The sequence below is a fragment of the Nannobrachium achirus genome (assembly GCF_963921795.1).
Source record: "Nannobrachium achirus genome assembly, chromosome: 13".
NCBI classification, from domain to species: domain Eukaryota; kingdom Metazoa; phylum Chordata; class Actinopteri; order Myctophiformes; family Myctophidae; genus Nannobrachium; species Nannobrachium achirus.
Genome location: NC_137833.1, coordinates 21,252,910 through 21,269,100, shown reverse-complemented (window position 1 = coordinate 21,269,100; position 16,191 = coordinate 21,252,910). Strand labels below are relative to the sequence as shown.

Below are 16,191 nucleotides of genomic sequence, written 5' to 3'. Positions count from 1 at the left end.
TGTATTAAGTCTCATTCTGAAGGCAGTATAAAGGGGAAGCTTGTTCTTCTCTTCCATAAGGTAGTAATTGAGTTATTTCTTTTTTTCTCTCCTTCTTGTTATAACTGCTCATGTTGCCTCTTTAAAAACCCTTTTCCTTCTGTTCTCTCACCTTGAAATACTTGGAGAATGCCATAGCCCTAGGTTGGCTTTGGAGAGAAAATGGATTAAAGTTGACTATTTTTCTAACTACTCCAGTTCTAGTGCCGTTGGAAACTTTCTTCCCATCCTCCCCCTCTCTAGCGGTTGTCTCTGTTAATATATCCTTCTTATTGGATTTTGTCTCAGCTCTTCCCTCCTTATTTCCGTCTCTTTTATCTATGGTGTGTGCAGGAATTGGAGCGGATCCTAGCCGGCCGCCTTGTCGGAAGGCCAAGGAGCTGAGGAAGGAGCGTCGTCTTCAAAAGCAGCAGATGAGGCAGGGGGTCCCTGCCCCCATCACCCCTGACCCAGCGACACCCAGCCAGGCCAAAGTCCTGGAGGATTTCATCAGCGAAACGCTGCCTGACAGCCCTCTTCATCGCCTCGAGGTAAGCAAAAAAAGACGAGCTCTGGTTTTTCTGAATATAATGTACTGTACTTGTAGCGTGTGAGGGGAGCACCGGAATAAACATTCGTCAGTTTGCAAAAATTCCAGCTATCCTTGAACTAGTTCTGGGTGATCCTTTCTGTCTTCATAATGTTTGTAATCATCCACCACTGAGGGCAGATTTCACAAAGCCCCCCCGTTCCCTAGTCCCAGTGACTTCACCATGTGTTTATGTGTGTGGGGAGAGGATGGCAGGCAAGAGCGAAGTGGAAAAACCACCTACTTCCCAACATGAACTCAACAAAATGACAAGCACACCACACACACTGGGTCAAGTTACCCTACTGATCACATTCAAAACCACAATCCCCCCAACTCTGCCTGCTCTGCGGAGGACATGGAAATGAACTTTTGGCTGCGGGGAGGGGTTACGACGATTTGAGAAAGGTCCCTGGCAAAGATGCTGAGCTGAGGTTGGTACGGTGACGTCATTCTCGGTCGGGGCCGAGACGTGAGCCAGATGTTGTGATGAGCCAGACGGTGTCTGTCTCTCGTCCCTTTTCCCCTGGGACTTGCTGGCATAGACTCTATCAGCTCAGCTCAATTGAATTAGCTTATTTGCCCGTGATTACCTTTCAATTTCCCCTAAGTGGGCCTTTATACACAAGGTTATCCTCGGTAATTGAAGGTCAGTTTCGCAAGTCAGGAAAGATGCCGGCTTGACCCAGTTAGATGCTTATTGAACAACAAGTGGCTCTGTCGCATTGAATAGAGGCTACCATCTAAATTAACTACTTGTAATGTTGAGTCTCTGGCCTCAGTGTCAAAACTGAATAAGCTCTAACAAATCTAGTGATTAGGGGTGGGACGATATGAACATTTCATATCATGATTATTGTGACAAAAGAAATCGCGATTTACGATATTATCGCGATAATCAAAATCCTGAGGTGGATTATCCTGAGGTGGAACATTTGCCAAAAAATAGCAGATCTACAAGCTCACAATGCGTTGCGACATTTTGATAGAGTGAAAAAAGAACGTATATTATTCATTTGACCAATTATAGAGGGTTAAATGGTACCGGATATGTAGCTCTGCAAATAAAAGGTGAATTGGTCCCAGTGCATGACAGAGGACGATATCACAATAAATTAAATCTCCACGATACGATTATCGTGAGTGTTTTTTATCACGATAAACGATAATATTGCGTATCGTCCCATCCCTACTAGTGACTATTCTTTACAAATTTGAAAAGGTCAGTCTCTGTTTCTGGTGTTTTTTCAATCTGAGCCCTATGTCCCACGTTGTTTCTAACACTTGATTACTTTCACTGGTCACTGGTTAATGTGTGATCTTCACATGCTTTAACCCATTAAGGCCTGTGGCCGATTCTATAAATGCCTTCTAAATCAGTTGTTCTCACACTTTCACAAGATATTTAAAAAATGTTCAAAAATATCAGATGTTAAGTGTCTATTTGGGAACATTTGCGCAACTAATTATTGCTCACATTAAGCTCAATGAAATGTAGAAATGCATGAGCATGTTTTTAAATATAAGTTTAATTTGGTTTGCGAAAAAGAGCTTATCATAACTGAATCAGCATGATGGCAACAACTAGGAAAATTGGACCCAGGTTGAAAAAACAAAACAAAACTTCCTCTTCTTTTAAAATGATGTTTACAGCAGAGCAATTAAAAGCACTCCAGCTAGACTCAATCATAAACTCAAGTGTTTAACATGTCAAGCTGCATGACTAATGTGCCCAGAGAGCCGTCTGCAGTATAAACACAGCCTCACTGAAAATGGAGAGAAAAAAGAGATAAAGGGGAAGAGGTTATGAGGGGCCTCCTTTCCTGTGGTCAAGGCTGGGGCCCACTAGTACACTAACACTACTGCTGATAAAGTGACCTGTGGTCTCTGGAAACCCTGTGAAGGGCTTCTCTTGTCGCCACTGCGCTTTCTGCTGGCACCACTTGTCTTTGGTGGGACATATTAAAGTAATAATTTGGCCACTAGTGAGTGACAGTGGCAGGATTCCTGACCCTGAATTGAGATGTAGTTTGTGTTAGCAACCACCAGGGGTCACTGTGACCATGTGATTGAGGACATGGCCTTCAGGAACCTCAGGGAAGTGTGGAACTGAACACCACCAATTTCCCTGGAATCTAGTTGTTCCTCCACACTGCCCTCTTTCTTCACATTATAACTTCATTAATTTTACATTGTATGTCGGCTCTCCCCTTTATAGCTGATGTATCGCCACCAGTCTTGTTTGTTTAGACTTAAACGTTCTATAGTTTAGTATTTATTATTTACAAGGATGTAGAGTCTCAAGTTTTGGCTTCAGTAGCGGCCGGCAAGATTCTCATATGAAGCTTTAGCAGGCCAGTATCTCTCGTTTTAATTAAAGCTCAAGCAAAGCCTATGTATTATGTGGCGTTATTTCAACAATCTTGAGGCAGTGCTGTATTAGCCTGAGGGTGTAATATCTGTATCACAAGACTGTTATGAGAGTTGTTCCCGATTTAGCCAATCCATCGTGGGCTCTGCTGCGACGTCGGCTGAACAAAATAATTTCAGTCTATCAAAGGATATCTCTCTCTTTAGAACTAAATTAAAAAGTATTATCTTAAGTATTATCTTTTACGTAAGGGGGGCCCCAGCATATTTTGTTTGACTAACGGACGTGAATGCCAAGCCAGTCATATGAGAGTCTAACCCAGGTCCAATTCAAACAAACCCCTGGTTCAATTCCCCCAGACCTTGTCCTTCCAGAGCAGTCTTATGGCGCTGCCTCCTTGGGCCAACAAAAGCTTCCAAACCCAGAGATGGTTAATTAAAAATGAGTGGGAGGATGTGAAAGATGAACTCTGCTCATATCTGTGTGACACTACCAACACCCTGCAAGTTATTCTTTCCACATCGCTCTGGCTTCCTGTTATAGACTAGGCTTCTGATCCTCCCCCTTCTTAAAGCTTGATTTATGCTGCTGCATTAAAAAACGCTCTGCATCTGGGCATCATCCCTGCATCCCAGCAGTGGCCTGTACAAGTGGCACGCACACACCATTCAGAGCATTAGAAAACGCGCTGCATCTGGGCATTTTCCCTCTATCCCAACAGTGGCCTGTATAATGCTGTGTTCGACTGACAGTTACAGAAAATACAAAGATATAAAGCGACATCTAACGTGCTTTGTATCTTCATGTTGCTGGCTTCCTTTGAAAATGAACAGTAGACTGTAGCTTTGTATCGGCCACATCATGTCCATAGCGCTCACATGCAGTGTTTATCAACACCCGCAATGTTCAACTCATCAGCCATTGCTGTGCTCTAACCCATTAAGACCAAACAAATCGTTACTTATCACACGTTCAATAGCAGACGTACAAGCTCACAGCGTGCGCCCAGGATTGCTTAGGCAATTGGCACCGGGTGAAAAATGGGTTACAAAATCGTCGGATAAAAAAAAAAATATATAATAATAATAATAATAATAATAATGCTCCCGCATCTGGGGATTCTGGGCCTTATCCCTGCATCCCAATAATGGCCTGTATATGTGGCACACACCCCATTCAGAGCATTACAAATTCTCTGCATCAAGGCATTATCCTTGCATTGCAACAAAGGCCTGTACTGTACATGGCATGCACCCCACGCAATGCACGCATCCTCAAAAGGTCCAACGAGCTTTGATGAAATACTCTGCTATATGTTTGCTCGCTACAACTGCTTACAAGAAGTAAGAAGCAGGATGAACTACTGGGACATTGCAAGTGTGGTTCCTCACTGCAGGTCGTGAGGAATCCACTGGGATCTGAATGCCGTCTTACCATTTATATTATAAATTGTGATGTCATGTGAAGCATGACAACAGTGACAACAGTGTGTGAAGCATGGCCAAAAGCTTCACAATTTTACGTTTATGCAAAGGTTTAACAAAAAGCAGGTTCACTTTGCTGACAAAGAAATGATCGGACAGAGTGCAATAGTTTGTTGCCTACAGTATAGCAAGCACACTAATCCAAACCACTCAGATCTGCTGTCATAATCAGCAGAAATCAAACTCTATTCTTCCGACATGGTGAAGCACTGGAAATGGGGTTAAATGTACTAGTGCAGGGGTCTTCAACGTTTTCAGGCCAAGGACCCCTTAGTTGACCCCCACAACCTGTACATACTGTAGATTCCATATAGTTTCATTGTTTGACAGCACAATAAGCAGTGTATTTTGGATTCATGTTCATTTCTGTTTTCAGATATTTAACCACTTGAACCGTCAATACTTAACAAACTTGACCTTTCACTCTGTACTTAGTCTGCTCTTTTTCCCCTCTACTCCAAAGCTCAAAGCCGAAAATAGCCGCTCTACAAGCTCACAACGTCTCGCAGCGCGAGGCGTTGTGAGCTTGTTGGCTTGTTGGCTTGTTGGCTTGTTGGCTTGTTGGCTTGTTGGCTAAAGTTGTGTGCTATTATTGGCTGAAGTTCTCAGAATATGGACACTAGGGTTCAAGTGGTTAATATAAAAAAGGAGAAAAAACGTTTGGAGGATTTGGAGGACCCCCTGTAGTAACTCTGAGGACCCCCTAGGGGTCCCGGACTCCCTGTTGAAGACCCCTGTACTAGCGAGTACACAGTGGCACTCTTGCATTCTCGTCAAATGGTCACTAATGGGTTCCATCCCAAATTCACGTCCCAAATTGCCTGTCTGTCACTTTTCTTGTCACTATGGATGGAGATGGACAGAACACACCCTCCATCAAGACGCAGCTGTGATAAAACTGCTGCTGGTGAAAGAAAGGCCCCATATGTTTTAGAAGAGGTATAGCTTATATGTTGCATGCAAAGAGGCGACGTTTCATTAAATGTGAAAATGTTAGAAGTTAGCGTTGGCCTAGACTGGTTACGGCAGTGTTGCTCTGCGGAAATAGCCGATCTACAAGCTCACAATGCATTGCAATGTGAGGCGTTGTGAGCTTGTAGATTGGCTACTGTATTTCCACCATGCGACACCGCCGGCGTACGGCCAAATATACCTAAACATTAAAGCTGAAAGCTTTTCCATTTTGATGGTGTCACAGTTTAAAAGTTGGATGGATGCAGCAGTCAGACAAGTTCACAGTATTATTTGGCAGCCACGCGGCAAGGAGGGTGTGCTTTCGTCTGTCTCCACACAGACCCATTACTCTTTCTCGGTTTTCACGTCGTCCTCCCTGTGATTTGTGATAATGTGCCCCTCATTGCAGGATCTGTATGCGCACCACTTAATATCTCTCAGTGCTCATTCCACTCTCGTTTTTTGGTCTTAACCCCTTGTTTGCCCGTCCTCTGTTTTGAAGGTGAGGCTAGTGCGCTCCAGCCCCCCTAGCCCACAGTTCAAAGACTCTTTCGACGCCTCCTACCAGGTGTACAAACTCTACCAGATGGCCATTCACAAGGACCCTCCACACAAGCCTTCCGAGAGCCAGGTCAGAGGGTGGTGGTGAGGGGGGGCAGAGGTCAACCTGCTCTAGGGGTACCCAGGCAGGGAGAGAGAGATTGGATAATGTTTGGGTACTAGTAGGTTAACATTCTATGGGTCTTAATGTCTTCATTCCTCAGCAATATGTTTTTTTTTTATTTTTTATATAGAATTTACTGTACATTTGAATGAGATTTCTAAACAAAATATGTATTTCAGTTTAATTTTACTTTTTTCATTATATACTTTTTTTGGGCAGTTTTTGCAACATGAAGGGGAAAAAAAAGCTGCATATACTTTGCGTAGGAAGAATCAATGTGAATGAATTGTCTTTGAAAAAGGAAAGACCGTTCAAGAGAGGGAAGAAAACTCCAGAAAGTCTGCATTACTGAATGAAAATGTGATTAAAAAAAGTGTTTGCGTGTCTGTGAGAGAGAGAGAGAGAGAAGGGACGGCATTAAAAAGAAAGGAAATTGGGGTTGAAACTGTTCCCATACGCTGTGGGTGAAAGCAGTGTTTCTACAGGTGTCTGTGTTGGCCCCAGTTGGCAGGCAGGGTCATTAGTCTTGAGCCGTTGAGGTCTTTTTTTAGGGGGGAGCTACAGCTAGTCGGCCGCACCCTCCTGCTGGCGCAAATTCCCTCCCTCTGTGACCCCCACCATCCCACTGCCTGTCGCACTAAATCTCTTTGGATAAACCCGAGTCTCATTTCAACATTGCTGCATGTTACTCCCAATAAGTCCATGTTCTTTTTTTTTTTGGCTCATCAACTTTTATGCACCCTCACAATGCGCTCAGTTTGTTAGTCCTTGTTGTCCATCTCGGAGGAGCCCTTGAACTGTGATGTACTGTACGTATAAGGTAGAAGCCCGGGCGTTGCACTAGCCTCATCTTCAAGGATCCTGGACATTTCCATCACTTGGCAAGAGAAACATTACTGTACTCTGTCTCCCAGAATCCCAATGCCTCCCTTTAGGTATCTACACGTTGCCACCATCTTATTAAGTCATTGAATCAAGAAGTTCAAACTGTACAAAACAGTACAAACTGCTGTATAAAACACCGGCCTGGTGGACTGGGAGACTGACCTGCATCAGTAGACTACTGATAGATAGTCAAAGTACTCTTATGACATTGTCTAAAAAAAACTTTCTTTAACCTTTTACCCTTACCCCACCATATCCCCCCCTATTGAACAAACCTTCTATTAATCCTATACTACATCACACCTAATTGTTGTGGTGTTATATCACTGTCCTTTTGTCCATGTCTGCTCATCCACTGCTCAACCTCCCTCCCTCCATTCATCCTTCCTTCCTCCCACTCCCTGTCCCTAAAGGTGAGGCTAGTGCCGGTCAACTTTGAGGACCCCCGGTTCATGGAGTCCTATGAGCAGTCTGTGGCACTGTACGCCTGCTACCAGATGGCCATACATGGCGACTCTCCCTCCGAGTGTAATGAGAGCGAGGTACTGTACAGCTACTACATCACACCTACTGTGGGCTGTGGGCTGCAGGCTGCGGATGTCACTGCACGGAGCGTTATATCTTATAAGAACTATCACTACTGTACCACGGGCATATGTGATTCATTAAACGGTATGCTGCAGGTTAGATTTTTTTTATCCATCACTTTTTATTTTCACGTTTATTATTTTCACTCGGGAGAGAACACAGACTTGCACGAGGTGTTCACACAGCCAGTTCAGCGCGTTCATAACTGCCACAGCCGCGCTATGTCACAATCACCTGCATGCCTTCATCACGTTCTGCGGCACGTCTGCACTTATGAATTAAATCTCGTTCACAACGCGCTGATGATGTCACCGCCTAGTGGTCCGGTTCACCGGAGAGTCACATGCACACTCACATTCAACACCGTTGAATGGAAATAAAAACCTGGGGTTACAAATGACGATGTGGGGCGACGACGATGGACCCACAACATTTTAGTGAGTGATGCCAACAAGACACGGTAGACGAGGGAACAACACTTATATATTGTTTAAAGTATAGGAAGGAGGATGTTGTGGGCAGGAATCCAACAATGGATACCTGGATTCATTCCAGCACCTGACATAAACTGTACAATCCTCAACTCCACAAAATGGACCCTTATGGGTCCACCATGTAACCAAATCGAATTGGAAGTGGATAAATAGAATAGGGTATTTTAGGGTATTTTTTTGTTACATTTTATGTGTATATATTTGTGTGTGTGTGTACTGTATACACATACTGTAGGCGAAATTCATCCTCTGCATTTCCCCTTTGCTATAAAGACTAGGAGCATTGAGCAGCCATTGGCTCGGGGAGCAATTAGGGGTTAAGAGACTTGCTCAGGGACACACATCAGTAATCGTATCTGGGACAACCAGGGGCTCTGGCTGGCTCCCCAGGTGGGCTAACCACTCAGCTATGGCCACCCCTGAAATTAACACTGGGGATATTGCTGTGTATATAGTAGCCGTGTTCTCAGTGGTGGGAGGACACTGCTAAACAATATCTTTATGAATATGAAACTCTAGTCCTGTATCCCAGGCCCAGCTGGTTGTGCTGTGCGGGTGTGTGTGTGTGTGTGTGTGTGTGTGTGTGTGTGTGTGTTTATGTTCACTGATGGTTGCTTTTTCAGTAGCCGATGAGCTGAACAAGGACCACAGTGCGTCCTGCGATGGCAGCCAGTGGAAGAAGGTGAACAGATAATGTCCGGGCACAAGGCTTTTCAGTCAAGTCAGAAAGTTGCCTTGCATTAAAAGTTTGGGGTATGTTTTTAACTGCCTGACCATAAAACCCAGGCCACAGTTAAATGATGTTTGCCGTAAAATGGAGGATGTGTTGGGTGTCTGAGAATCCATATAAATGCAGCCCGCCATAACCGGCGGTCAGGAGAGCTGGGAGGAGATGGGAGGCTTTTGGGGTAGCCAGCGCTGGTGAATGGAAGAAGGAGGACGATGCAGGAGAAAAAGGAGGGCGGTCTAGTCAGGATGCAGAACTGCTGGACATTCTCACTAACCTGAGAGGGCCTTTTGTCCCTCAGGGTTGGAAAAACAACCCCCTCCCTCCCCATCCCCCTGCCTCGTTCTCCATGCTGCCAACAGGCCTCAGCAGTCAGCACATTACTGAATTCTCCAGCTTGTAAAATGAGGGAATTAATAAATAATAAAGGTTGTCAGATTGGGTAGTCTGTGTCAAATTCTTTCCTGGTGCCATAACACCACCTCTATTAATAGGGGAGTGTGTATGTGTATGTGTGTGTGTGTGTGTGTGTGCGTGCGTGTGTGCGTGCGCGCAGCCTCTGGCCTTGGTTTATGACTAGTATGTTGGGATAGGAGGGCCCTCCAGGGACAGTGGGCTGGAGGTGGTATGGGATTAAAAAGCTGAAAAAGGTCAATCATCCATCTGCACTAGCACTAGTTCGGCTGCCAGGATGACTGAAGAAAAGTTGTTGTTGTTTTGTTGTCTGTAGACTATCCAGGTTGGATCACACTCATGGCGTTGATTAGGGATGGGACGATTATGAAAACTTCATATCACGATTATTGTGACAAAAGAAATCACGATTTACGATATTATCGTGATAATCATAAAACATTATCCTGGGGCGGAACATTTGCCAAAACCTAGCGGATCTACAAGCTCACAACGCGTCGCAACGCGACCTCTAGCTTGATCGGCTATTTTTTGGCAAAGACATTTGATAGAGAGTGAAAAAAACAGATTGTATCAAGTACGTATATTAAGAGTACCTTTTTACCAGAGGGTTTAAGTGCTACCAGAAATGCAGCTTTGCAAATAAAAGATTAATTGATCCCAGTGCATGATGACAGAGGACGATATCACGATAAATTAAATCTCCACTATACGATTATCGTGAGTGTTTTTTATCACGATAAGCGATAATATCGCGAATCGTCCCATCCCTAGCGTTGACATAGCAGTAATGCATCGTAAGACCGTGGGGTGAATTAAGGTTGTCCAACATTGTCCTCAGGGTGGTTCCATGCAGTCTCAACTCCCCCTGACACCTCTTACCACTAAGAGTAACTGGACTGGACTCCGGACATACCACAGGCGGTCTCCTATGTTTTATTTTGACAGGGATTGATTAAAATCATAATATTGTAGATTTCACCTCAATATGAGATGTATTATTTATTTCTAGTCGTGTTCTTTTCCTGTGCCGCGTAGAGAGAGAGAGACGGGAGGCAGACAATAGCTGTGGTTGTTCCACTGCAGCGGAGGGGAAAGGGGAGGGAGATTGGGTTAAGTGTCTAAAGGGGGGGTGTTGGTAACTCAAGCTTTCCCTGGGGGGTAGGGTCTTAAAGCCTGCTCTGACAGACACACACGAGCCACCACACGAGACCTCCATCCCCCTGGTAGTGACTGTTATCAACACCCCTCTACTGTTGGATGGCATCAACACTGCCCATAGAGACGTTGCACTGCTATTGACGTGGGTCGCGAGTAAAATGCCCTCCCCCCTTTTTTTTCTTCCATTCAAAAATAATATATAGCCTACATTCAGATTTAAAAAGTAAAAAAAATAAGCTTGTGAAGCAACGCGTTGTGTGCTTTAGGGATGGGACAATATAAAAATGTCATATCATGGTTATTGTGACAACATAAATCGCGATTTACGATATTATCGCGATAATCTAAGTTCATTATCCTGGGGCAGAACATTTGAAAAAAGAAAAAAAACTTTATCAACTACATATATTATAAGTACCTTTTACCAATTATAGAGGGTTAAAGGGATATTCCACTTTCAACAGGGAAACACCTTATGGGCTTTTCTCCACATACACACCCATTATAACTTCAATCTCCATTTTAACCATGATGGATTCATTAAAAACAACCATACATTTTCTGGTGACTCATACTACCCTCCTAATACGTGAGCAGGCTGTGTTTTTTCGATAACCTTTTTCATTTATTTTTAATAATTATTTTGGGAAAATGGAAAAAAAAAAATACAAAAGAATATTATTAAAAAATAAATGAAAAAGGTTATCGAAAAAACACGGCCTGCTCACGTATTAGGAGGATAGTATGAGTCACCAGAAAAAATAATGGGTGTCATGTTTAAAATGGAGTTTGAAGTTACAATGGGTGTGTGTGGGGAGAGGCCCTGAGCCTGGAGGGCCTGGTAACATTTACATCAAATATCTAAATATTGAATCAAGCAAATTAAAAACTGTTCAGGGTGTTCATAAAAGCCTGATTAGACGATAAAATTACCAAAAGTTTTTTTGAAAGTGAAATATCCCTTTAACACATGGGAAGCCAAGGTTTCTAACATTTCTAGCTGTTGCTGCTGCCGCCGTTCACTCACGCTTTATTTTGAAGAGCCTCGGAAGCTTCGTGCGTGTGCACGTGAGTGTCCACTGACGATTGAGGAAGAAAATCCATTTGTTTACAAACGCTCGCGAAAATAAAATCCAAACCGGGGCCGACCATCGCGGTGAAGTGTCGCCGTGAAAACAATCAGATATCTGCTTCCCTGGCGTTCTTTGCACCTCATTCATATATAAAGCCCTTTTTATGTTTCAGCCTAGAATGGAAATCAATGCAGCCTAGTCACACCTTTTTCTCTCTCTGCGAGCCACGGTGTGACGTATGGACTAGGGTCATTCACAGGGAACACAACATGCGCGCAGCATGCTGTACAGTTAACCCTTTGTTGTCTCGTTGAGGAACGAGACAACTCCTTTTGGCAGAGCGACCCCTAGTGGCCTTATCTCGTTACTGATCGTCCCATCCCTAGTGTGCTTGTAGATCTGCTATTTTCACTAGGTTGGGTCCCAGGTGAAAGTCTAATCTCTCTTTTCAGGTCTCGACCTGAAATGGTTTGGGAACCACTGGTTTAGATCTTGGGCCTCATCCCAATGCAATGCACTTAAATCAGGCCTGCCCTAATTGTTCCCGTTATACAAAGCTTGATTTATTTTACTGTACATTCCCTCAGTTTTGAGTAACCACTGTTGAGACCCACTAGTGAAGGAGCAGTACGTTTTTATCTTTTTGTCATGCCATATTTGTCCATGCTCCTTCCAACCCCCCCCCCACACACACACACACAAAATAATGGAAAAAAGAATCCTACTGTTTTACTGAAGGGATGGAAAAGGTATTGTTAAAGCAGTGATGGGCCATTGAGGTTTTGGTTTCTTGCCATGCCTGCTGCTACCTAGGAAGTTTGGCCATTTAGTGTTTGTGGAGGTATTTATTAATCCATTACGGTATTACCTAGGGACACAATCTGGCACGCTGTTCCTCAGTGCTGGTCCTGGGCCAGCTGTGTGTGTGCGCGCACGCGGTTGTGCTCTCATATAGTGTATTGTGTGCCACTGTGTGTAAAAGGCATGTGTGTGTGTGTGCAGACTGCACATACTTTGTCCATTGTCAAATTATCCTGTCAAGATTACGCTGTTCACAAGACAGAATGTTGTCCTATAGTGGAATGGCTTTATTTGTCTAAGGCTGTGTGCATTTCCTGTCATGCCATTGACTGGAAGTGAGCCAGACCTTGTTCCTTACACATCCAATCATGTTTTCCTCAACTCGACTGAGCTTGAGCACACATACACGCAATTATTCTGACACACATACCCTTGCATGTACACATGTGCAAAACTCTGTTTCTCACACACACACACACACACACACACACACACACACACACACACACACACACACACCGACACGCACACATTCTTTCACTCACACTTATTGGTCTTAACTGTTGTGCTGAGCCGTGACTGAGTTCCTGCACATGTGGCATTCATTTTCGGGCAAACAAATCCCTTTAAATCTGTATTTACGCTTCCTGATGGCCGGGGCCCTAACCGAGACATGTGACAAAATCTTGGTGCTCTGTCAGAAAAGTGGGGAAGAAAAGGACTGAAAATCATCAATACAAACGGAAGAACATGAACGGAAAGAATGACATGTCAGCCTTGATTACACGCGTTATTCGTCAAACGATTTTCGAAAAGCGTATCACGCTAAAATACCCGGAGGTTCAATAGAGTTGTATAACTCTCTGTTTGCGGGTTACTGAACAGTTCCCACACAGAACCCCTCCATTTCCTCTTAGGTCAGAGGTCAAAGCACTTTGTTTATTTTCTCCCGCTGATGACTTTTTACCAGCAACACTATTACCATGATCCAACCGTTTTCCTTTATGCTTCTCAAGTAAGTAATGAGAAGAGCTCATACTAAACTGAAGGTGTGGTAAAGAATGACTAATGAATGACTAAGGGGTCACCGTGGCGCAGTCGGTAGCGCTGTTGCCTCACAGCTAGAAGGTCCTGAGTTCGATTCCCGCCGGGGACGCTGTGGGCGCTGAGGGCGTGTTCTCTCCGCCGCGTCATCAGTGCCCAATGCCCATACCCTAGGTGGGGTTGGCAAAAGAGCCTCGTGAGAGTCTCCCCGTGTCTCCTATGCAGTAATCCTGGTCTCTATACTGCCTCCCCCTGGCCAGCCGGGGCGCCTGATGGAGGGGAAAGGAACTGGTTGGAATAACGTGTTCCTTCCACGCGCTACATCCAACCGGGGAAACTCCCCCCTGTCAGGTGAAAAGAAGCAACTCTTCATGCATAGAAGGAAGCATGAGGTTAGTCTGTTGCTCTCCCCAGGTTGGCAGAGGGAGTGTAGCGCCCAGGATTACAGTAGATAATTGACACCGGGTGAAAAATGGGTTACAAAATCGTGGGATAAAAAGATTTGGGAAAAGAAAAAGACTAAATGAAGGGCTTTTCTCTTTCAAATAGTTTTCAGCGTCTCAATATGTGGAATGCCCCCCCTGCGTTCTCCTCAGAAGCACTTATATCTCTAATCCAGACGGTATTGGCTGGCAGTCATGATGCCGCCTGCGTCGAGGTGAGCCTGTCCGCCCCCTTATTACACTACATAAGGCAATGATATCTTGTTATGCTCTTTCTCTTTTACTACGAAAGCGATTCATCTCTCAGGATTCGGCCAATGCTTGCAACGTGTAATGTGTAGCTAATCCCTCGGTCACCGGGTACTACTGTGCTTATTGGTGGTTCATTCTAATCTCTTAAACTCCTCTAATCTCTTAAACAAAGAGTTTGATTCTTGGGAGAATGTGTCAGTTGTCACCGAACAAGACTTAATTCGTATCTTAACTACTTTATTTTTCATTATTTTTACTTAAATACATACAGTATTTGATGAATATTTATAATGGGATTTAAGGTTATGCATCGTTCCCACTCTGACCTATGGTCATGAAGTATGGGTCATGACCGAAAGTATAAGGTCTCGGGTACAAGCGGCCAAAATGAGTTTTCTCAGAAGGGTGGCTGGTATCTCCCTTAGAGATAGGGTGAGAAGTTCAATCACCCGAGAGAGACTTGGAGTTGAACCGCTGCTCCTTCACTTGGAAAGGAGTCAGCTTAGGTGGTTCGGGCATCTAGTACGGATGCCCCCGAGCGCCTTCCTAGGAAGGTCCTCGATGCACGTCCCACTGGGAGGAGACCCCGTGGCAGACCTAAGACCAGATGGAAGGATTATATCTCCAGACTGGCCTGGGAACGCCTCGGTATACTCCCAGAGGGAGTGGAGGAAGTTGCGCAGGATAAGGAAATCTGGAAGTCTCAGTTGGAACTGTTACCCCCGCGACCCGATTCCGGATAAGTGGTTGAAGATGGATGGATGGATGGATGTAACCCCGGTTCCCTGATAATATGAGTACTGCATTTTTTTTCACCGTTACACCAATGTGGGGCAAACACATGCAGAAATAATTACAACCTGAGAGATGATTGGAGTTTGTGTTTATATGCTTACAGTGTTAGACACTAATATCTTCCTGTTGAACGGATGGAGGTTTAAACCTCCCCTCTTCTGACCCGATTGAAAATGACTTTCGATCAGACCAGTCTCTTACAATTGAGGTGTTTACACAAGGCATTTTTATTGTGATGGAGCTATAATTCCGATTATTAGTGGAATTATTAGCGTCAATGTAAATACATTTAATGTGTGACTGACTAAACAGAGGGCGGTATAGAGGTCAGCACTTAGTAGCCACATGAGACTTCTTCACGCATATGGGTGTTCGTGTGTTTGTGCGCTTTTACAGAGTGAGCTTTGGTGTGTGTTTGTGCACGTGTGTCCGAGAGGGCTGCTTGCTTTCCTAATAGTACACAGATGAGTGTTTATTATAGGAAAGGGAGAGTTGGAAGAGGAAGTGATGGGCTCCATGTGTTAAGGATGAAGCTCCAGAAGGGTGTCGGTACACAGCTCCACGTCCAAGCCTGTTTGTGTGTAAACGTACGTTGGAGAGAGGCACTGTGCAACAGAATGTGCGTTGGAGAGAGGCACTGTGCAACAGAATGTTTGTCCGTTTTGATGCCTCCATGGCTCGGTGACATTACATACCGCCACTCGAGAGTCTGGATGTTTGTTTGTCGGCGTGTTTGTGTATATTGGGTATGTCTGCTGGACACAGCGGCGTGCTCTGCCCTTCATCAGTGGCCAGAGTTGTGGTGGTGGTAGGGGGTAGCCCTGCCAGGCTCCAGGGGAGCTGCCGTTGGTCTGGCCAAGGGAGTGTGGACTGTGGACACGGCAGTGGAAAACTGCCGTGCTACACCGCTCAGGCCCTGTGGGTACAATTACCAAGAGGCCCCCCTGATGAGCACCTGGCAGCAGAGGAGGAAGGAGAAGGCATAAGACGAGTCAGGACCTACAGTACTAAGATGTGTCTTGACCAGTGGTGTGATGGTGATTTATTTTTTTTCTCCCGGTGGTACAGTATTTCCATTTTAAGTTATAGCATGCACGCACACCTTACCGTAACGTTACAGTGCCATACCTGCGCGTGAAAGATTACTGGCAGCGACCAAAACTCCACTGGTCTTGACACTGCATGCTGCTATCATACAGTCGTACATGTATGCACATACTGTATATACACTCCTGAATCACGCAGTAACAGGCAATGTTCAAATAGCGGCCATTTTGCTCTTACTGGGCTTCTTGGCTATGGTCAATGCAATAGACTGCAGAGTTTAGTGGGATTCCCAGTTGCCAGACACTGCAGCCAGTGTTTGAGCTTGTCCTCTGTAAATGATGTCATCTAATAGCCATTGCTGTTGTCCACTGCTTCATAAACGGCTTA

At 44.7% G+C, this 16,191-nt stretch overlaps 1 protein-coding gene across 4 annotated transcripts in view; it reads left to right on the top strand.

Annotated features, from left to right (window-relative positions):
- Positions 1–16,191, top strand: part of ate1 (arginyltransferase 1) — a 106,135-nt gene that overhangs the window by 13,681 nt on the left and 76,263 nt on the right. For 2 of the 4 annotated variants that reach the window (XR_013962666.1, XM_080740976.1), the window contains exons 6-7: positions 373–569; positions 5,919–6,047. Coding sequence is in view for 3 of the 4 variants with exons in the window: in XM_080740976.1 (XP_080597102.1) it covers positions 373–569; positions 5,919–6,047 (326 nt within the window). In the remaining variant the exon portion in view is untranslated. Of the gene's footprint in view, positions 1–372; positions 570–5,918; positions 6,048–7,378; positions 7,508–16,191 lie in introns of all 4 variants that reach the window. The other 2 variants (XM_080740977.1, XM_080740978.1) reach the window with 2 other exon arrangements.